Source organism: Plutella xylostella, chromosome 30 (genome assembly GCF_932276165.1).
Source record: "Plutella xylostella chromosome 30, ilPluXylo3.1, whole genome shotgun sequence".
In the NCBI taxonomy this organism is placed as follows: domain Eukaryota; kingdom Metazoa; phylum Arthropoda; class Insecta; order Lepidoptera; family Plutellidae; genus Plutella; species Plutella xylostella.
The window spans coordinates 2,730,099-2,752,618 of record NC_064010.1 but is presented as its reverse complement, the minus strand read 5'-3'; the positions used below and the strand labels follow the sequence as shown (position 1 = coordinate 2,752,618).

Genomic DNA, 22,520 nt, shown 5'->3' with positions numbered 1-22,520 from the left:
ATGCAGGATGCAGGGTTTCGGTAGCTTTACAATATTAATTCTTCTTTGGTTTCACTTTAGTAATCTTCTCGTCTAGGACTAATATAGATACGTCTTGTAGGTACTAACAAAAACTCTACCGATTTGTGACTCATTAAAATTATATCCTAAATACAATGATATGACAACTTTCAACATTAAAAACACTTTTCAAAAATCAGCTTCGTGATTTTTGTTACGGTTGCTGAGCTTTTGATTTAAATCAAATATTTATGAAAGAAGCCGTCTATAAAATAGCAGCCATCATCAGCCAAAAGCGTCACCTGACTGAGGATAACCTCTCTCAAACAAGGATGGTGTACTTACATAAATATACTGGTAGTTTTTAGTGATGATCTTAGCATAGAAATTAAGTATATCATTATGTTGTAACAATAATCGATGGAAAGTAATGTTTTGTTCTAGTAAGTACCTACGTACACACGTGTAACTGAAAAATTTCAACATTGCTCCCATCATTTTTAATTAATTCACAATCTTTGAGATGGTGTCGCTTTTTACAGAGCAATTTGTTGATCTGAACTTCTTTCATAATATGATTGTACTGGGCATGTTAAAGTTTTGGCTGATAATGACCTCCTAGGAACTGCGATACACGCGTTAATAAACTTATTAAATCTATAGAGTTTTTGAAAGTTTACAATGTAATGAGTAAATAAGGAAAGCACAGATTATTAGCTTAACATTAGTTCGAAACACTATGAAGACAAGATCTAAGGAAGAATTTGATCAATATATTGAGCTTGTTCAAACATGTGTAATTATAGTAAGACCTCTCATAAGACATTTGTCTGTTTTATAAATTAATTATAATTCATTTATTATTTTGAGGTAGACCAATATTATTATAGTGCATTACTTTATCGTTACATTCCACGTCCAGTAAAAGTCTTTTGTATTTTCGATGTCCAGACTTTCGGTTCGGCCAAACGTATTAATCCCTCGCGGAACTTTCAAATTTAAACAGTGGTTAATTAACTTGTAAAAAATATATAATCTTCTACAAGTAGGTCGATAGAGATTTAAGTTTAAATGCGTTAGATATTAAACAAATACCTATATAGGTAGTTAGATTAGTTTTGACAGAAGCAAATCGTTCAAAAAGACAACTTTACTGGACGTGCAAAACGTAACAACACACAATCAAGACATAGTTTGGGGCCTTCCAGTATCCCGAATTATTTTCTCATACTACTTACTTTTTTTAAATTGGTCATCGAGGTTCTTTCTAAAAACGATTTCAAATCATAATGCTCCATCAATTCACTTTACGTATTCTACGCTCTTCGTTCTACTGAACAGCACAATTCGACATCCTAATAATCAATATTTTATCGTTAATATAAATTTATATTACTTTTATAATTTACTAATAACTTTAACAACTTCGGTTGTATAGGAAGGTACATCTGTTTAATCATTATTATTACGTAGGGGTTTAGTTACTTCTGTATTTGTTTACATTGCTTGCTTAAATAGTGTAGATGATTTGGAATATTATTGTTGACTAGTTCAAAACGAAATTAACGAATGTATCCCAAAAACAATTGAGCTTCACAGGATAATTTTATATACTGTTATGTGTATTTAGTTAATTTAAAAAAAACGAAAGTAGGTACCTATATACCTATTTTTTGCCAACTTAACAATCAAACGATTTAGAGAAGGGAATAATGAATCATAGGTTAATAATGATTCTCAAAATTAACCTAATGGGATAGGGATAATGATTTGAATTTATTTAGATTTAGCACTAGGTAGTTATATAGATTTTGTAACAATTTGTACCTATAATATAGTGTTACAAATAACACGATTATTGTTTTAAAACAACCAATTTGTTATTTAAATGTCGTATTCAAATAGCTAGGTACTTCGGTAAGTACCTGATTATATTCGTCATTCGTTATTGATGGTACCTAGGTAGGTAGTAGTAGTGAAATATATAATGAAGATATTTTGTACACTTGGTGACTTGTGAATAACAGCATTATGCCTACTTATTATTTTGCAAAACTACATTGGGGACATAACGGACGGACAAACTTTCAATTGCGGAAAGATGCGATGGATTTTAAACTTATTCCTCAACAGTCCCCAATAATGATTCACAAAATAGTAAGCGTCCGATGTAAAGACAAAAACATGCCTCGGGTTAAATATTTCATCAAAATGCGATTACATTGAGAACCTTTGGAATTACGTAGATAATAAATTGTGATAACAAAAAACTCTTAACAATTGCCTAGCGCTTAGAAGTATCAAACGAGATGCTACCGCGAGATATAAAACTTTAGATGCAACGTCAACGGCGACCAATTTCTACTGTGCACTAATCAAGTCAACACCCAACGTTTTATATTTCGCTGCAACATTTCAAGGAAGCAATTATAATCAGCCCCTTACAAGCTATCGAAGAAAAAGTATCCCTAAAAGTCATCAGCCACGTTTCTAATGCCATTCCTAAAATGTGAAGCAGCTGTGTTAAATCTTAAATCTCTCATTTGCTGTCAATAATCACGCCGACTTCTCGAGCGCGCGCCATTTTGCGTCGGCCATTTTGTTTAGCGGGAAATGAAACGTCAAAATGGTGGCGTGGATCCAAGCGTTCCTATTGGCTATGGGGGGCGCTGTCAACGAGACCCGCTTTTAGTTTTTAAAATCGGATCGTGACATCAGGCGATGGCGATGAGCCTGGCAGCTCGTGTTAGGAAGTCCAACATCCTTCGCCACAGGTTGCGCAGAGTCGCGGACCGGGAGAACAGAAATCTCCACAGGAACAAACAGGCGGCCACTTGCGACAGTATGTGCACTATGTGTAACCTGTACAGGGAGATGGAAAAGTTTTAAAAGTGAGAGTGAGTGAGATCTGACAGATGTTTGACAGATAAGCAATGCTGCTTGAGGATTGTTGATTACTTGTGTAATGGTAATACGGTAGTTGCTAAGGGTTCAATCATTGCAAAAACGGACTCGATGCCAATCAAACGTTTCGGTATAACGTGAGAGCTAGAAACAGATCAAGGTACATAGTTCATCCCCCTCTATTCTCATCCAACAGCATGACCCATCCCATTCCACAAAACAAAACCAACAATAACTCACCTGCTCATCCTCTTTCTGGACTTGGGCAGCGTCTCCGGGCTCTCCTTGAACAGGAACCTCCGGATGCCGAGGACATAGGACTCGATGTACGCGTCCCAATCAATATTGCGCACGTCGAAGTCGAAAGTGCCGCGGTCCTCGTGAGATAGAGCCGCGCATAGGGCTTGCACGTTGTCGTCTGCGAACGCCCACTGGCGCGTCGTGAAGTACTCGAGGCATGCCGCCGCCTTCTCTAGCTTGTTCTGTACTCGGACCATCCTGCGGAGGAGATGGGGAAAAAAAATTGGATAATGGACGGTCTGATGCTGTGCGGTGGATGGGCAATATGAAACCTTGCGGAATATCTGGCATAGCAGAATATAAGAAACATAACACTCTTGGTAATGTTTAAGAGACATTATGTGCCAAATTAGGTGTTTACAAAGACAAACCAGACGTTTCAAAGGTGACTCTGTTGTCTAAGTGGCTATTCAGATATTTGAAAGACACTAACTAGGCGTCTTTTTGATAACTCAGACGTCTAATCCATAACTGAGGCCACTAATCCACAACTGAGACGTCTAATACACAACTGAGACGTCCAATACACAACACATACATGTAATCCACAACTCACATGGGCTTGCTCCCGGTGGCCCTTGCAGAATTGAATTAACGGTCTGATGTTGTGCGGTGGATTGGCAGTATGAAACCTTACGGAATATCTGGCTTAGCGGAGTATAAGAAGAATAACAGGTCTTAGTACAACTCAGACGTTTCAAAGGTGAGTCTGGTGTCTAAGAGGCTGGTGCTGCAGCGTCGCCATCACCGAGTGCTTGAGCCGGTTGTTGTTGATGTCAGACGTGTAATCCACAACTCAAACGTCGAATCCACAACTGAGACATCTTATACACAACTGAGGCATCTTATACACAACTGAGACGTCTAATCCACAACTGAGACATTCAATCCACAACTGATACGTCCAATACACAACTGAGACGTCCAATCCACAACTGAGAAATCCAATACATAACTGAGACGTTCAATACACAACTCACATGGGCTTGCTCCCGGTGGCCCGCGCCAGCAGGTCGGCGAGGTGCGCCGGCCCGCGGTGCTGCAGCGTCGCCATCACCGAGTGCTTGAGCCGGTTGTTGTTCATGTCGGACGTGTAATCTACAACTCAGGCGTCAAATACACAACTAAGACGTCTAATCCACAATTGAGACGTCTGATCCACAACTGAGTCATCTAATACTTAACTGAGACGTTTAATCCACAACTGAGACGTCCAATACACAACTGAGATGTCCAATCCACAACTGAGAAATCCAATACATAACTGAGACGTTCAATACACAACTCACATGGGCTTGCTCCCGGTAGCCCTGGCGACCAGGTCGGCGAGGTGCGCCGGCACGCGGTGCTGCAGCGTCGCCATCACCGAGTGTTTGAGCCGGTTGTTGTTGATGTCGCCGCCCGGGTACCAGAGCACCTCGTCTGGAATGAGGTGTAGGGGGGATCGTGAGAAGATAAACCATGAAAAAACACACAAATGATGGATTATAAACAAAAGATAGGAAGAAACCAATGCTTGTGGTTGTGGAGTGAAAATTTGCTTTTGCCTTCGTATTTCACTTTACCAAAGTGTTCTTAGTGAAAATTCCAGAATAAAAGTAGCCTTTTCGTATACTCAGGAAAACGGAGAATTATTTTAAGTACCATGAAGGATGGTTCCATTCAACTGTCAAGTTTAAGGGTATTTGAAGCTGTATCGTTTTTGATGATAACATCTCGCTAAGAAACTCTCGATCGGTAAGTAAAACAAGTAAAAACCCGCTTCAATTTTATCGCACATTACGACGAGCTACAGCCTAAAATTGCGTGATACTTATACTGTGTAGGTAAGTATCTCTAGGTACAAATAAACATCGACCAAGAACAAAATATCATCGAGGTAGCAAAAAAAACAAACACTCACTGAAGGGATGTTTCCGCATGTACTTGAAGCTGGTGGAAACGAAGCGCTGCCACGTGATGGGGTTCTGCTGGCCGGTGCAGCAGTTGTACACCACCACGCCGTCACCTCTGGAAATGTTTAGCAGAAACAGGTTAAAGACATTATCAATCAAAAGTAATTATGTTAAAACCAAAAGCCTGGCCATTCATTTTTTCTACTGCTGACACAACATAAAAAGGCGAAGATAATTTTCACTTTCATATGACGTCATCATTACGTCACGTCAATATTGCAATGTCACTTTGCATTGATTGCGCAATAGCAACTCACGGGGCTTATAACTTCAGTGAAAGTGAATTGATATGGGATGCATCATTTACGGCTTGCGGAGCAAAACCATCAAGTAGATAGCGATTTTACTCTGGTGCCTGTAGTAGCTGGATAAGGAAGACCAAGGACAGAGTGTTGTAGCACCTTAAGAGAGCCTCCCTTATACCCAGCAGTCGAAGAAGACTTCAGTTAAGGTTAAGGCCCTCCGGCAAACTGAATTTTAAGACAGATAGTGGCGGTGGTGGCTGGATGTTAAAATCTGGGCATACAGTGTTGTGGCACTCCTTATCACCTATACCCAGCAGTGGACACTGACTGTTGATTATGTAGGCAATTTACCTCCTACAATGCGTCCGCCACGCGCAAACAATCATCAGGTTGATGACGGTGTCCACCGGCACCAGGTCGGCGACCATGCAGCCGCTGCCGAGCATGCTGCGGAAGATGCCCTTGCCCACGGCCGCGATGATGCCGTTGGGGCCGTTCCAGTTGTCCACCCAGCCCTTGACGGGCTCCCGGAGAGAGGAGAGCACTAGAAGGGGATGGAGATAACACTTTAGAGGATTTTTTAAAGGCTATTGGGATGTCTACAAAAGTTTTTTGAAGCTTCATGAAATATCTTAACATTCGGTTGTTGCAATGTAGGTAATGTTCTTCAGACCTGCTTGGTTTATACAGGCTGTTGCAAAAAGGGTATACTAAGCCGGAAGGGGGTGACCAAAGGGGTCATTCTGAACAACTTATATTCTACGAGTTTTGGAAATTCGGGGAAAAAATTGTTGTTCTTCATAGTAAAAAGTCACGTGACCAACAAAGTCTATGGAAAAGGAAATATTTTTTTCGTGAATTTTCAAAACTCGTAGAACAAAAGTTATTTAAAGTCACCCCCTTTCGGCTTAGCATACTTACCCTTTTTGCGACACACTCTAGAAGAAAAATAGTGGTCAAATCCAGAAATGTTAAGTTGGTGATTGAGGAAAACTTATAAAAAATACAAAGATGATGATGGTCTTGACGAGACTATTTTAAGCAGCTTTACGCAATTTAGTTTAATGCAATGGATTGAATACAAATCATTTAACTATTCTGGATTAGCCAGACTATAAAATAATGAGGAAACTTACCGATTGAAGGTCTAACAATGGCGACAGGAAGGTTCCCGCACTCCCGTATCAACATGTCCTCCGCCAGCGCTTTCGTGAATGTATACGTGTTGGGCCGGTCTCCTGAAAAATACAAAACATCATCAATTAGAATTTACAGCCAAGAGCATTGGGAAAATATCTTGCCTCTAACATAGCAATCCTTATCCTTATGGATGATTTGAAATCAAACAGAGAGATCACAGAGATCTTGGCAGAAAGATTTGTATTAGCATTCTTCTCCTTATCAGAAGAGCTATTAGTATTTGGTTTGACACCATGGTGAAAGAAGTCAGTCATATTAGCGAATGTCGCGCCATTCAGGGTGCGTAGGACTTAATAATATAACGTAGGTATACTTGATACGTCATTTTAAGAGGCTCTTTCCATGCATCCACATCTAAAAGAGTCCTAACAGGCAGAGAGACAGGCGACCAAGTGACGCAATCAGGATTTGACTTAAACCCTTTGCGATACGGAACCCTAAAACACCAAAAACGTCCACTCACCGACTAAATCCGGCGTGATCCGGTCCACCAGTTCATCGGGCAACGTCTGCACGAGCGTGACCACGTGCTCGGGCGGCGCGGGCGGCGCGTACACCTGCTCCTCGACTCGCTCGCGCTCGCAGTTGCAGTAGGCTGTGGACACGTGGACTAACGCCTGGGGGGTAAGGGGAAACGGTTTAATCCATGGGTTTGCTAAAGTCAGCGCGTGCTGGCTAAACCAAAAGGGGTAGCTTTTGGTTCAGCCTCCAGCGGCAACCCTGTATGTATAGCTTAGACATGTATAGCCTCCAGTTACTGACAAAGCGCTCACAGAAATGAAGGAGCCTCGTCATCCGATGATCCAACAGCATAATTTTGAGTAGATGTAGTAAGGTTAGACACAGCAGTAAAGTTGGACTTGATTCCAGAAAAGAGTACTAGGACTGCAGATTGACAAAGGAACTAACTCCATCATTCTTTGGCACGATAACACAAACACCTGAATAAAGTACCAGGATCACAAAGAAATAAAGGAACTGACCTCGAGCCCCAGCATCCGGTGGCACAGCTGCACGAGCTGCTGCGTGCCCAGCATGTTGATGGTGACCGACAGCTTGAGTTTCTCGTCGAATTTGACCGTGGCTGCTGAGTGGAACACCACAGATACCTGGTGGGAGAAGACGGAAGCTTTAGTAGACATATCTTTGATTACTCTATACCTACGAGCGGTAAAAGTCTTCGGGCATTTCGGGGGTATACTGAGATGCTTCGGACAAAAACTGTGAAGGCATGGTTAGCTTTAGTAATAGCTGTCTTTTATACCTTATCAAACTCACAAACCGTCAATGTCTGAATGAATGAATATAAGCGGTACGTTAGTTTGACAAAGGCAGCAGAGCCACCGCTTCGGTGTCATTGAGGAGTTTCTGTCGCCATTTCTTCTCCTCATACCTAGATCCTTTCGTTAGCGATACTCGTTGACTTGTTGTCGTCGTTGAGTCGTCGTTTTTATGTTTGGACATTCAGAAAGAATACCTCAGCAGTGGGGACGTGATGGGTTGTAGTGATTTAGAAAGAAGTGGTAAACGTCTACTTTTTGACATCTGACACAGCATGGCCACTCTCTCCGCAGCGTCCCCAACAGCTGGTGCTGATGATGATGAAGCTCATACCTTCTGACACAGCATGGCCTGGTCGGCGGCGCTGATGCCGAGCTCGGGGTCTCCACAGCAGTGTCTCGAACAGCTGGTGATGATGATGATGATGCTCATACCTTCTGACACAGCATGGCCTGGTCGGCGGCGCTGATGCCGAGCTCGGGGTCCGTGATGTCGCCCACTATCGGCACGATCTTGTTCAGCTCCAGCGGCCGCTCTCTCCGCAGTGTCTCGAACAGCTGGTGATAGAGAAGGTGAGGTTAGACATGACTAATTCAGAAACAAAGTCAGTCAAACCCATTATGATCAGGGTGTGAGGTTAGACATGACTTGAGAAACAGATTCAGTTAAATCCATAAGTCGGATCTCCACCAGACGGGATCCGAGCGCGCGATCCAAGTAATTTTAGATACTAACTGTGCTACCACAAAAAACTTTAAACACTGTTTAACAAGTGTTTAAAACGAATTTGACAGATTTTGTAGGCGTTTGACAGCGCTAAACATCTGTTAAATACTGTCTAAGTTTTTGTGGTAAGGCCTTGTGAATGGCTGAGCCGAGTTTGATAAAATATGGCTTAGGACACTCGGTATAACATCACTTATGACCAAAAAAAATAATCGAAAATCGGTTCAGCCGTTTGGGAGCTACGTTACCACAAACGGATACATACATCGTGAGGAAACCCGCGTATCTACTTTTAGCACATCTATCACGGTGTGAAAAAACAGTTAAAAAGTTCAATGATCATTTTAAACCTAACAGGTAGGTACATCGCTTTATAAATTGAATGGAAACTCTCTATCGAATACCAATACGGCATACTTAATGGTGTTTGACACACAAGCCGTGGGCCGAGGACCCGGGTTCGATGCCCAAACTGCAGACTTGTACGTGATGCGATTTCAGACTAACTACAATACCTTTTAAAAATTATTGGCAATGAGTGGAGGAAATTAATATGGAAGCCATCGGCAGACAACAAAAACATATAATTTTTTTACATTATTTGAGATTCCTACCTGCATATGAATATAACTAAGGAATCGATCAACTGTTTACTTTAATGTGATTGAATTTGGCAATGTGATGAAATTCCAACTAAAAAGTTTACTATACCTACTATTACCTATTTACAATGAAAATTATTCGCCCTGAACGACTGAGTAAGAATTTTATTGTAAAAGGGCATCCTCAAAAAGTAGAAAAACTACAAACAAGTAGGTACTAAAATAAGTAGGTAGCTAACTTTACATAAGTAGAGGCGATTGGGAGTGGGAGTGTAAAAATTAAGTAAGTACTAATGGCAAAAACGCCTTTTTTACCAAAATATACGGATTTAGTTAACATCAATACACTTTTATTATTTGACCCACAACATCAAATCAGCTGGTAAACAGTGCACTTAATAACATAAGTGCCTAGTTCCCGGTTCGATGCTCGGCCGCGACTCTTTAGGAGGAAGTGCTGGGTTCAATACCCGGCCAGGTCAATTTGTGGACCTTAATAATTAACCTGGTTTCAATGCCAGTTGGATTTAATATGTGATAGGCAAGAGGGAAAACGGAATCTATCTATTACCTACTTAGGTAAAAATTGTTATAAAAAATTGTTATAAATTTTAATTGTAAGTAACAGTAACAGCTAAACATCAATAAAAAAAACAAACAACAAGGCATACGACACCAGAGGTACTTACCTACTCATAAACTCATAACACTCCTAATTTACATCAATTAACCACCAACATCCGGGAAACACAACATTTACAGTAGAGCGATGTAAATTGGCACGTTGAAGTTAAAACAGGTCACATCTGGATCCATCTAGGTACTTTCCAATGTTAGGAGTTAATTCTGTAACCTTCAATCTAAACCACTTCCTACGGGACGGGCGACGTAGTAGTAACTAATAGACCTTTGGACCTAACTAATCAAAGCTTTTGCACCTCATCCTTTCATCTTCACTTTAATCTAGGGTGAAATATTCGCAAACGCCTGTATGTTTAGGTAAGTTGTATTTTTTAGGTAATGTTAACCCGAGTATTCTTAGCTATATTTTATCAAAATCGACCTAGCCATTCAAAAGTTATTCGACTTTAAGTAAAGAAAGAAGAAAGAAAGAAAGATACATTTATTTGACACACTGAGACAGAATAATAAGACAAAAAAAGAAAAAGAAACAACAACTAAATAAAGAGAATAATTAATATAGAACAAACAAAACAAATAAAGGTTGCTGTCCAGAGTGTCAAAACGGCACCAGCTCAGCATATGCTATGGACAGTGAGGCCACAGCGCTGGTTTTCAGCTGGCCCTTGTGTTGACCTCAGTCACGAACGCGAAGTTGGTATATATATATTAATTATGATGAGTTGTGTTATGTGATAAGATATTAATAATTACATAGGTTATAGTTGTGGAAAGAAATAAATAAATAGTGGGTGAGACAGTGTTTGTGTAAGGTAGGTAGGTAAATAGATAAAATGTAATATGTACAATCTGTATCAAATGTATTAAGTAATAAATATTAAATATTAGAAAGGGTAAGTGCTAAATTGCGGAAGTTTTTAATGTTGCTTAGGTTAAACTGCATAGATATGTACAGACAACTGCATTTGTAGCTTTACACCTTTGTACCTTGTCAAACTGACTACATAACAAAACCGTCAATGTTTGAATATGCAGCTTGTAGAGTGTACAGCTACTTATGCAGCTGACTGTACATCTATGTATAAGCTACGAGTACAAGGGGTCAACTCATCCATAGTTACCGGGGACTGTGTGAGCTCGGCGAGGCGGGAGGCCACGTCCTGCCCTCGCTTGGGCCGCATCAGCAGGTAGATGTTCTTGATCTTCGGACAACTCCTCAGCAGCTTTTCCACCAGCACCTGGAAGATTGGACATAGACTTGCTTAGTATTTGCTCCATCTGTTTCACCATCGCACCCCATCACGGCCCTACTGCTGGGGCTCGAATCTCCTTCCAATGAAAGTAGAGTTTTAGGGCTAGTCCACAACGCTTGGCCTAGTGCGGGTTGGTGAACCTCAACACAAACAAGGTTGTGCTGAGAGATTTGTGGGAGGTGCTTTCAAACTGCGCGATGGCCTCTGATTAGGCTGTACGATTCAATAGATACTCAGTACTAGTCAACTTTCATTATAAGATATGGTGTTCCCTGTTTTTCCATGCTTGTCGGCACTGGTACTAGCTTTCTACAATGTACCTACTACTAAATACTAATGAATATATACCTATATACTGCTCTCTAGACGGCTAAGCGGTGTTGTAGTGATTAGTGACCCTGACTACTGAGCCGAAGGTCCCGGGTTCGATTCTGGCTGGGGCATATATTTGTTTAAAGACAGATATTAATTTGTCCTCGGGTCTAGGGTGTTGATATTTATATTTAGTATGTAGGTATCAATGTATTTGTGTAGATATATCAGCTGTCCGACACACAGGTTCTGCCTAGCTTGGGGTCGGAAGGCCTTGTGTAAGATGTCTCCACATATTTATTTATTATTAATTTATTTAACATAGACCCAGACCATAGATAGTAGGTGTAGTCCAAAAAAGGAGCTGAGAACTAAACCGCAGTGGAGCCATAGGAGGATAGACCTCCCAATATGAAAGATGCTCGTGTTCAACACGGGACAGGGACCGCTGGGTATTGAAGCAAAGCTTCTACCACTAGACCACAAAGGTTATTCGTTGTAAATTAAAGTAAGAGTACCTACGGCATACGATAAAGATAAGTTTGTTTGTCTGTGCGTACCATTTCGTAACCAAAAACCGGCCTGTTTTGGAATTTCAATTAATCAAATATCACTCTTGTATTGTGGAATCACTCAACTAGTATCAGTTCCCACATAAGTAGTTTTGTTTTATTAAAAATGTTTGTGTTTTTTTAAACATGGCTGCTACAAGAGAGACCGTTGTCGCACGCTCAACTTTACTTATGAATAAATTAGTCAGGCCCAGGGTATTTTTACATCAGCTTTTAAGTGGAAAAGTATATAGGAAAGAAAGTAGCTAGGTAGATATTGCATGAACAGTAAATTTTAAAGAGCTTTAAGCTTTACAGGAAACGCTTTTTTATCCAGCACAGTGTCCAGCTCAGCTCGTGGGTCATGGAATGCAGATTATCCTGGGTAATTGTATCTTATATTATTAAGTGATTTACTCTAGTATAGGTGCAGATTATGTAAGTATATAGATAGTAGGATAAGAAGGTGTGAAACAATAAAACGACTTACCTTTCCCATGAAGCCAGTTCCTCCAGTCACGAAAACCGACTTGTCAGCGTAAAACTCCGCCACGGGTATGTAGTCCTGGCTCCCGGGCCCAAAATGGCCGCCTCCCAAACACGACGCCATCTTGAAAACCGTTCTTAATTCAAAAACCGTTCACTGCTCTCCGAGCGTTGGTTGCACACGGCATCAATCCTTTTTCTTCTTTTTTTCAAAACGCATGTGCGTGTTTTGGAATGTTTATTTTTGGATCTTATATTTTCTTTAGTGCCCTTCTGTTGGTTGTATCTTTGTCAGTAGGCTGTTCCGGCTATCTGATACATGGTGCTCGCTTCACTGTAACAAGAGAGTTTTAATATTAAATGAGATTGCTGAAGTTTTCATGAAAGGACCTAAGTTTAGGGCGCCTGTATATAAAGCCTACGAGCTTTTTGTACCCACATTTATGTTTAAGGTTCTTAATTTAAATTGGTTAAATGCTGAAAGCAATAAAATACTTATTTATGTCGTTACTATAATATAATATTTTATAAGCAGATTCCTTCAGTTAATCAAACGAAGTACGGAGGACGCCTGAACACAAAATACTATGAATGAACAATGCAAAATGAAATATCTAGATCAAGAAGACTAAGTTATTATGGATGTATGAATTTCAATGAAACCCACACAATTTCTATTGTTCTCTATTATTTTAATTGGCATGTTTGTTATTCACATTCATAAATAGATGATTCTGCTTATTGCTATGATGTTATTTATAAACAACGTATGTAATTATGTTGGAATTGTATACGGAAATCCATACATTTCCCTCATACTTCCCCTAACTATCATCTATCATAAACATAATATCGTTATGTAATAGCTAATCTACTTCACTATATCTAAATAAGTAGGTAGGTTATTATTTGTACATAACCACGTATGTTTTCTAAAATAGTATGATCCATACCTTTAATATTTTCTATAAATGCTCACAAATGCTTCAGCTCAACGTCAAATAGTTACAATAAGTACGTTTGTTTTCAGAAATCACGCAAATACACTTTGATCCTCTTGCGAAAACTCATTTTGTAGCTTCTTATTTATCACTTATGCAGAACGCCTAGCGTCTAATCATCAGCCTTTGTAGCTTCAATACTCTCAATAACTATAAGGCTAAAATATAATTAAAGTTTTAGCATCGACTTCAACATTGTTCAACATAACCTATAAGTTTCAGCAAAGTTTCAGGTTGGCCATCACCTGTCATTTTTCATTGTTTTTCACAAACTTCATAGATAATAGTTTCCAAGGCAAGAAGGCAACCGTAGGATTTCAGTCATACAAAAACTTTTTGGACATTTTTTTGGCTATGGTCAAACTGTTGGCAGTTTTTTGATCCGTGGTGATTAACTTTACCATTTACTAATATTTTGTTGGTTTTAAACTAATGGTTTGTTTTGACCAATGATTGAGTTAACTAGGGATCAAAAAACTGGCCCTTAGAGATATATTGAAAAATACAGGTGTGGACCAACAAAAGGCAAAAGTTACATAGCTGTACCTAAAAAGTTTACTTAACTACATACCGAAGTTGCGACGATTATGACCAAAGTTTATGTGGTAGAGATGTATTCAAGCAATGAGGCCATGTATTATTAGTGAGCTATATACGAGCTAGCTAGCTAGCAGAGCGGTGGTAGCTCAGTCGGAGAGCGGTGCTAGCTCAGTCGGGTAAGCGCCCGCTTCTCACGCCAGAGATGCGGGTTCGAATCCCGGCGCTGACATGTACCAATGAGTTCTTTGAATTTAAGTACAATGTATATCTGTATGTATGTATCGCTCTTACGGTGAAGGAAAACATCGTGAGGAAACCTGCATATCTAGATTAAGCACATCTAGGTATGTAAACCCACCAACCCGCAGTGGACCAGCGTGGTGGGAAATGGTCCAAGGTTAGGAAGGCAGTTTAGACCTTGGGGATATGCACAAAGGTTCCATCATCATGCAGGTACTTTCACCCCCACAGAGAATAGAATAGAAAAGAATAGAATATACGAACTAATCTACATTCATTATAATTATATTGTTATTACTCATATTTGTGCAATAAACGATACGAGGTGGCATCTTTGACTACATAGTTAGACTAAGTTTGAGGCGAATACTTTGAATTTGTAAAATTTTATCTTTTAGTTCAGTTTTCATAATTTTATTTACAATTAGGTTAGGCTTCATTAGTTAAATGTTAATTTATATTATAACCTTGAATAAATGATTTTATACATTAATTAATTACTTAATTAAAAGTTTTTTAGTAAGTAGGTATTTCTTATTTCAAAGAGCATCACTTATAAATTTACCTGTAACTTACGTTATGTCAATGCAATGAATATGATTATGTTTGCACAACAATTTAGTATGTCTGCAGGTGGGTACATCCTTAAAGTGAAAGTAGCGCATACTTCCGCCCGCGCTATACAGGGTGTTGCATTATTTGGCGAAGTTATTCGGACGAAAGGAAGTTACAGGGCCTACCTAAAGGCACGAATTTTAATAAGTGACATACTTAGTTACTTTGTTTCAGAAACTAATGCACATATAATAATAAACATTAACGTATCATAAGTTGAAGAAAAATACAAAAAAATGTAGAGACCTAACTCAAACTCAACCTTACTTTAATTTAAAGGAGTTTTATGGGGTGCTTCAAAGAAGCCTCCACAACTGTAGGTAGTAGGTACCTTATACAAATATTCACGACTGGCACCCCCTGGGCTACTGTACTTGACTGTAGTGTTTGTCACCGATACACTAAGAAGAATTTATTTATGTCACAATAGCTTGAGTAGGTACTAAATTTTTACGTTATCAAAGCGATTTAAGGCATCGTAGCTTTTACAACCTTATCAATAATCTGTACACAGCGATGTAAAAGCTATTTTGTGTATTTTTGTCGTTCGGAAATCAACGAGGAAATGTTACATAACTGAAAATATCTATAGTATGATTTTATCACATTTTCAGTGACCCAATTTATGCTTAAGTACTTATTTACACCCACAATTGGCGAATTACCGCTGCTAACTTTTAAACAGAAACAAGATAACCCATAAAAAATGAAATTTCTGTCACTTATACGTTGGCACGTCTTTCTCTTCTTTTTCTAGATAAACGTCATTATATCGCGATTCGCCATAAATACGGCGCTGAACGCGCATAAAACGAGTTTATCGAAGACAAACCCGTGGAGCGGCCTCAGGTATAATTAAAAATCTCCCGTCTTTTACCCGTCGCAAAGTTAGCGCGTCGGACTTTAACTTTATTTATTTCAATATTATTTGATACTTTATTGCACAAATATAACATAAGTGTACAAAAGGTGGACTTAATGCTAAAAGCATTTTCTACCAGCCAACCTACAGGAGGTACAAGACCTTATACATCATGTAACCCTTTGAACATTCTGTATACGCGACATTGCCGGATTCGAACCCGTTTTACATAAGAAAGTGAGTGAGTAACCGAGTCGACGACCTAGACTTGTGTCTCCTAGGTCTAGCGTGAGTCGTGACCTAAATGTGCGAAGTTCAACATTTCGTGCATTGCAGGGACGGCGCTAGTGTCGATAAGGGCGAGGTTACACCATCGCTTAAGATTAAAGTTTTAATAATAATATTATTATTATAATCTTTATTTGCAACCCCAAAAAGAAAAACACATTACAGATCAAACTTAATTTAACAAAATGTACAAATGGCGGTCTTATCGCTAAGAGCGATCTCTTCCAGACAACCTTTAGATGGACGGAGAGAAGACGTTGGATAGGGCATTCTGGTGTTAAGTAAATAAGAATTTAATGTTTACTGAATTATATTTTTAATACTTAGATCAGTATATGACCAGGATCGTTGGGGTAATTATCTTGTAGTATATCAAAGAATGGGTGATAGAAGGCTAATGATGATGACACAATAACTTTCTAATTTAGCCCTTAATATACCATGGCTATTCAAAGTATTTCATCGGATTTCGCTCTCAACTCAAGGGCTTCAATTTTAAAACAGGGTGCACTATAAAGTTAATAACCCCGGGATTAACACAATAGGCGAAGCGGAGCTTGCGGAAAACACATTGTACCTAAACGATAAATAAAATAATATTTAGTAGTAGTATAATATTATTGTACTTACATAAAACACTTAAAATAACATTTAAGATTTAAACTCTATAATACAATAAAGGCGAAAACTATAGTAGTTCCGACACTCATTAGGTATTTCCGAAATAGAAGAGGAAGAAAAAGGGATAAACGATTCATCTACATCCCCAACATTCTGAGAGCAAAAAAATTGTACCGTTTTCACGATTAACAAAATTATATCCATATTTTTGGGGCCTATAGTAATAAGCCTGTGCATGTAGTTACCGTTGTTACATCATCGATGTTCGATGTTACTCGCGGTGGCGTAATGGATAACATTTCGGCTTTCATTCGAAAAGGCGTCTTGGGTTCAAATCCTACCAAGTAGGTAATTCTTTAGGAAAAGGAATTTAAGTACAGTGCTCCAAAATTGATAATACGCATAGAAATCTTTGACAGATCGGTTGTTTTCGATTATGTGCCACATGATATTGACTCCTATTTCTTTCGTACAAGGTGCAAAATGCAAGTGTTTTTTTAAGGCTCTTACGATTTAATGATTCGGGTGTGAAGATCTGCATGTGCATTATTAATTTTGGACAAGTGTACCTACAATAATAAATTGTAATTCGTGCCCTTACGGTGAAGGATAACATCGTGAGGAAACCTGCACATCTAGATTCTAGATTGTGTATCATAAGTGCATTGTACTCATTTCAAAACTGCGATAAGTACAAATATACTTAGCGAAAAGCGGACTCTGTTCATTTAGTACAGGGCCTCAAGTACGGGTTTTGCAATTTATGTAAAAGAAAAGTGTCTTGGTTTTCTTCTGTCACTTGCATACATTATCCGTTAGTTTAAGTTTCATGATAGTTTCCATTAGAGGCGCCACTTAGTATGTGAGAAAACGTAAACTTCTATAGTTTCCGACAAACTATCAAACCTATACTAGACATACAGGTTTGATAGTTGTCGAAAACTATGAAAGTTTACGTTTTCCCGCGTACAAACCGACGCGTAGTAACGCCTCTAGCGGAAACTATCATGAAACTTTTTTTCATGAATTACAGTCGTGAGCATAATAAGTACCTATGTATAGTATTATTGATTTTCGCCGCGGACTCGTAACATCGGTCAGACTGTACTCGGCTGCTCGCGTTGCCAAGCAGGCTGTATTATAAGCCTCGTGTCATAATAGTGTGGAATCCCATTTATACTTACCTTGGATTACTTGCAAACGTAGCTAGGCAAACGTAGTGTGGGACGCCCTCCGGCTAGATGGGGTGCTGACGACTTGCAAAAGTTGGTTGGTTGTTGGTTATGATTGGATGCGGAAAGCTAAAGATCGCATCTAGTGGCGTGCTTTGGGAGAGGCCTACGTCCAGTAGTGGACTGCTATAGGATGATGATTATGATGGATTACTTGCGGTGCCTACTGGAGTGGACCGACTGTCCAGTGGCCAGACTTTGAAATACGGAGGCAAGAATTCTGGATCTCTTGTAAATATTGATTGGAACTTCAAATATATTTTCTAAAAGATTTTGATAAGAGATTTGTTTGATAGAAAAACGGCTCGAGTGTACCTATAGTCAGGGAAGTGTATACCTATACACCTGAATCCGCTCAAGTAGCATCATCACTTTGAGGGTCAGGTTTCTGTGGCCCAGACTGTACATTATGACACGATGCCACATGCCGGTGGTCATTGCAAATTTTGAAGGCCTTATTGAATGGGTCTAGAGTATAGATCTTAACATTATCTATTTATAATAACTGTCTAGTGTACCACGTATGCAATAGGACATAAGTATTGGCTATCCGGTATGTGTCAACTGATAGAAGTCAAGTGCAGAGTGAATACGAAGGTACTAAGGACAGCTTTCACAAAAAACCTGATCCCACGATCGAGCTTAAATAAAGAGATGCAGAGAGCTATGATCCGAACTCGTGTAACCAAGTATTTGCTTCCCTGGTGGAGTTGTCAGTGTCAAATAAAGTTTTATCTTTCTTTCTTTCTCTAGATAATTTACCCAAGGGTAGATTCTGGGAAATGTATACAGAGTGTTGCGAAAGGGGTATACTAAGCCGAAACCTACATGTGCAGCATAGAATATCTAAGCCCGAAACTGAAATCAGAATTTCAAAATAAGCGAAAAAAAAAAAATCTCCATAGTGAAAAGTCACGTGACCAACAAAGTTTCTATGGAAAATGATATTTTTTTTCGCGAATTTAACCTACCCCAATAAATTTGATTTTTAAATACGCTGCCGTCTATTTTCGAGGGTAAAAGATTAAGAATTACCTCATTTATTTATACATACATACATATATATGCACTCACGACTGTAATCCCCGAAGGTGTAGCCAGAGGTGGCTCACAAGCGAGCCACCCACTTTTCGCAGCACATTTGTACTCACGTGATAGGTTGCAAACCATATCGCCGTTTTTGGAATAAGTTATTTATACGTACCTATGTAAAATTAAATTTTTATATTTAAACTCAATTGCGATGTTAACACGTAGGTAAATTCCATAAATAAAATGCTAATAACACCCTTGCATGTAAACACTAACCTAGTACATAGTGTAGGACGCCCTGTGGACGATTGATGGCTTTTATGTTTTATGAAGATTGCATTTTTTGTCTAAGTACCTAATAGATACTCGTATACATACAGTATATATCCTTGAGATGTTCTAAGATTCTATGATACTGATAGATAAAAGAATAATTAAGTACTTAAATTAAACTATATTCCTTGAGTAAATACACTGTACCTACCCCATTTATATCTCTTTTAGTCCATCCATCCAAAGGTTGTCTGGAAGAGATCGCTATAAGCGATAAGACCGCCTTTGATAACCTAGTTAACTGTCTATGTAAAATTGTTAATTATTTCTTGGTGTACTTACAAATAAAGACTCTATCTATCTCTATGTATATATAATAGAAATCAAAACATTTTGAAAACGAAAGAACTCATAAAAACCCTGGCCGTTAAAAAAAAAGAAACTAAAATCCAAATGGCTACCAGTTTCCACTCTTGACACGGTATTTGGGGACTGATCGCGGGGAAGTTATTATTCTGAGGAGCTTCGAGTGGACAGAGGATCGGCCGCCCACTCCGACAGTCTAGTGGTGGAAGTGACCTAAATCAGGGGTTCCCAAAGTGAGCTGAGGGGCTGTGGGCGCCCCGATAGAAGGACAAAGGCCTACGCCGTTAAGCGGGGTGCACTAGCTATAAAATAAATAAACATTACGTAATACGAAAAACTTGCTTAGAAGTCGTATTTTGATGGTATAATTATTATAATTAGTATTTTGATGGTATAATAACAATTTATGTACAAGATGGCTGAATGGTGAAGTGTTTAGTGACCCTGACTGCTATGCCGAAGGTCCCGGGTTCAATTCCTGGTTGGGGCAGACATTTGTTTAAAGACAGATATTTGTACTCGGGTCTTGGGTGTATATTTGGTATGTATCTATACATATATTATGTATAGGTATGTGTACATATATCAGCTGTCCGACACCCATAACACAGGTTCTGCCTAGCTTGGGGTCGAATGGCCGTGTATGAGATGTCCCCACATATTTATTTATTTACAATTAACTTATGTATTGATCACATCTACAAAGTCAGAAGATATGGGATAAGTACAAAATGAGTACACGCTTTTACAGTTTGTTTTAAAAAATTGTAGATACTTTTTAATCTTTTGATATAAGTAACGCAATAATGTATTTAATTATCAATCTGAGTAGCTGTTTGAGTAGTAAAATAGCACTATACATATACATCAACGAGACAAATCCTGCTCGGGCTAAAAACAATTGGGAACCCCTGGCCTAAATTGTTAAACAGGGTGTTGAAAATAGACTGTACCTTCGATTCAGAAGGTAATTCTGCTAAAATTCTACATTCCTTTGTTTCTTGGCTAAAAATTAAGTATTTAATGGCGAGATTACCGTTTTAATGCTTCAATAACTCATAAGCATTTGTTTTTTGAATGTGGATTACTATCTATGTACCTGCCTAGGTTTATTTTTATCGAATTTTAAGCCAGTTTAGGATACCTAACCCATATAATTGCAGAGGTATCCTATCCAGTGCCAACAGATAACTAACTTATCTATTGAGACCCGCCTTAGGTACGGTCATGTGCAGAGAAACCTGACCCCCCTCTCATAGAACCAATGCTTCTGAGAGGGGTCAGATTTATCTGCCTTATACTGTACTAGAGTTCGAGAGTGATAACTTTGCAACGGGTAAAATTTAGAATAAAATGTTTCTTTATTTACTAACTTTCTTTATTGAACTTTATTCGTTATTGATCAAAGCACACGATTGGCATACAAAAACAAAATATGTTGAAAAGAAATTCAAACTTCGGGAAACTCACTATCTAAAGTAGGTAGTCCATACAAACATTACAAACACACACATACAATACATTAAAAGATATACAGGCTGTTGTAAAAAGGGTTACCTACTAAGCCAAAAACTGTTATAAGTACAATAGTGTATTAGTCTATGTAAGTATACCCATACGGGATACCTGAACTTACAAATCCTAACTAATATTATAAATGCAAAAGTAACTCTGTCTGTCTGTCTGTCTGTTACTCTTTCACGCCAAAACTACTGAACGGATTTGAATGAAATTTGGTATACATGCGGTCTAGAGCCTGGGAAAGAACATAGGCTACTTTTATCCCGGAATTCCCACGGGAAAACTTTTTAAGGCGAAGCGAAGCTCGCGGTAACCACTAGTACACTATAATATGTGTAAGTACCTACTACCTACATGTCAAACACATTTTCACACCCAAAACCAAACAATTAGCCTGTGAATCGCGGTCAGACACGGCACGAGTAGTCGAACACTGTAACTATACTATAGCAGCCTTATTGTGTGTCGAGTACAGCTATGTATGTACCATTACACCTATATCTATCGCGATCGCGTTAGATAGAAGGCTAGATCTCACTATTCCTATTACCATTGTAGTGGTAGTAGGTACTGAGACTGCCCTTTTTTTTTCAAATCAGTCTAACTATTCCTATTGAATTACGAAACGCAACGTTAAATGGTAATAGCGAGATTTATGTTCTTCTACTAAATGTCTCATCACGTATGTGTCTCTCCGAGTAATATATCAACTGTATCTTACGAGTACATACACACACTCACGAGAGTCACGAGCAATGAAAAAGTTCCAGTGTCCAGAAAATCACCAAATTACTCCTATATAAACGAAAAACGCTAGTTTTATGACGCCGTTGCAATATTGAACTGCGTATCAGAAATCAGTATATTACTCGTACGAACCAAAAACGTTAATATTTTGGTCATAATTTTTTAATGAAATGTATATTTTAAATAATATCCATTAGGTAATAATTTAGAGTCGGCATTTTGTAAGTGGAACCTTTTCATTGCTCGCGAACGAATAAAATTGCTCCGATCGAAAATGAGTGTTTTATTGGTTTTCTTCTATAAAATCATTTTGGTATTTGTGGTCAAAGACATATAAATAAATCGCAAGGTACCTACATAAAAAAATACGTTTTATTCCTATAAACGTGAGACACAACTTCATAATATACAATAGGGAAAGGATATGTCCTATTTATAGAGAACAATGACTACAATAGATAGATAATACGGCCCCAGGTTCGATTCCGTGCGTGACCAATATTGTAAATAGGCGGGCGCTTTCTCCGCAAGGTCATTGACAAGGCTGGGCCGATGCCGTCTCGGCATTGGTGCGTTTGGGAACTATTTGGACATCATTTTTATTTTAATAATTATGTTATGATTAGAAAATAAAAGTTGTGGATAGATAATAATTCATTTTATTAGAATTAAATCAACATAGTTCAAACTGTTACTGTACCTAGCTATTAAACAATACAATAAAA

The 22,520-nt window shown here is 38.7% G+C and overlaps 1 protein-coding gene across 3 annotated transcripts in view; it reads right to left on the bottom strand.

Annotated features, from left to right (window-relative positions):
• Nucleotides 1-22,520, bottom strand: part of LOC105381493 (putative fatty acyl-CoA reductase CG5065) — a 32,405-nt gene continuing 9,885 nt past the window's right edge. For 2 of the 3 annotated variants that reach the window (XM_048632151.1, XM_048632152.1), the window contains exons 2-12: nucleotides 12,462-12,791; nucleotides 10,977-11,093; nucleotides 8,320-8,442; nucleotides 7,588-7,713; nucleotides 7,068-7,221; nucleotides 6,541-6,642; nucleotides 5,756-5,948; nucleotides 5,108-5,214; nucleotides 4,494-4,626; nucleotides 3,145-3,402; nucleotides 1-2,862 (exon numbers count right to left, since the gene is read on the bottom strand). In XM_048632151.1, the coding sequence (XP_048488108.1) occupies nucleotides 2,715-2,862; nucleotides 3,145-3,402; nucleotides 4,494-4,626; nucleotides 5,108-5,214; nucleotides 5,756-5,948; nucleotides 6,541-6,642; nucleotides 7,068-7,221; nucleotides 7,588-7,713; nucleotides 8,320-8,442; nucleotides 10,977-11,093; nucleotides 12,462-12,581 (1,581 nt within the window). In that variant the 5' untranslated portion in view covers nucleotides 12,582-12,791 and the 3' untranslated portion in view covers nucleotides 1-2,714. Of the gene's footprint in view, nucleotides 2,863-3,144; nucleotides 3,403-4,493; nucleotides 4,627-5,107; nucleotides 5,215-5,755; nucleotides 5,949-6,540; nucleotides 6,643-7,067; nucleotides 7,222-7,587; nucleotides 7,714-8,319; nucleotides 8,443-10,976; nucleotides 11,094-12,461; nucleotides 12,792-13,410; nucleotides 13,667-22,520 lie in introns of those variants that run through there. The other variant, XM_048632153.1, reaches the window with a different exon arrangement.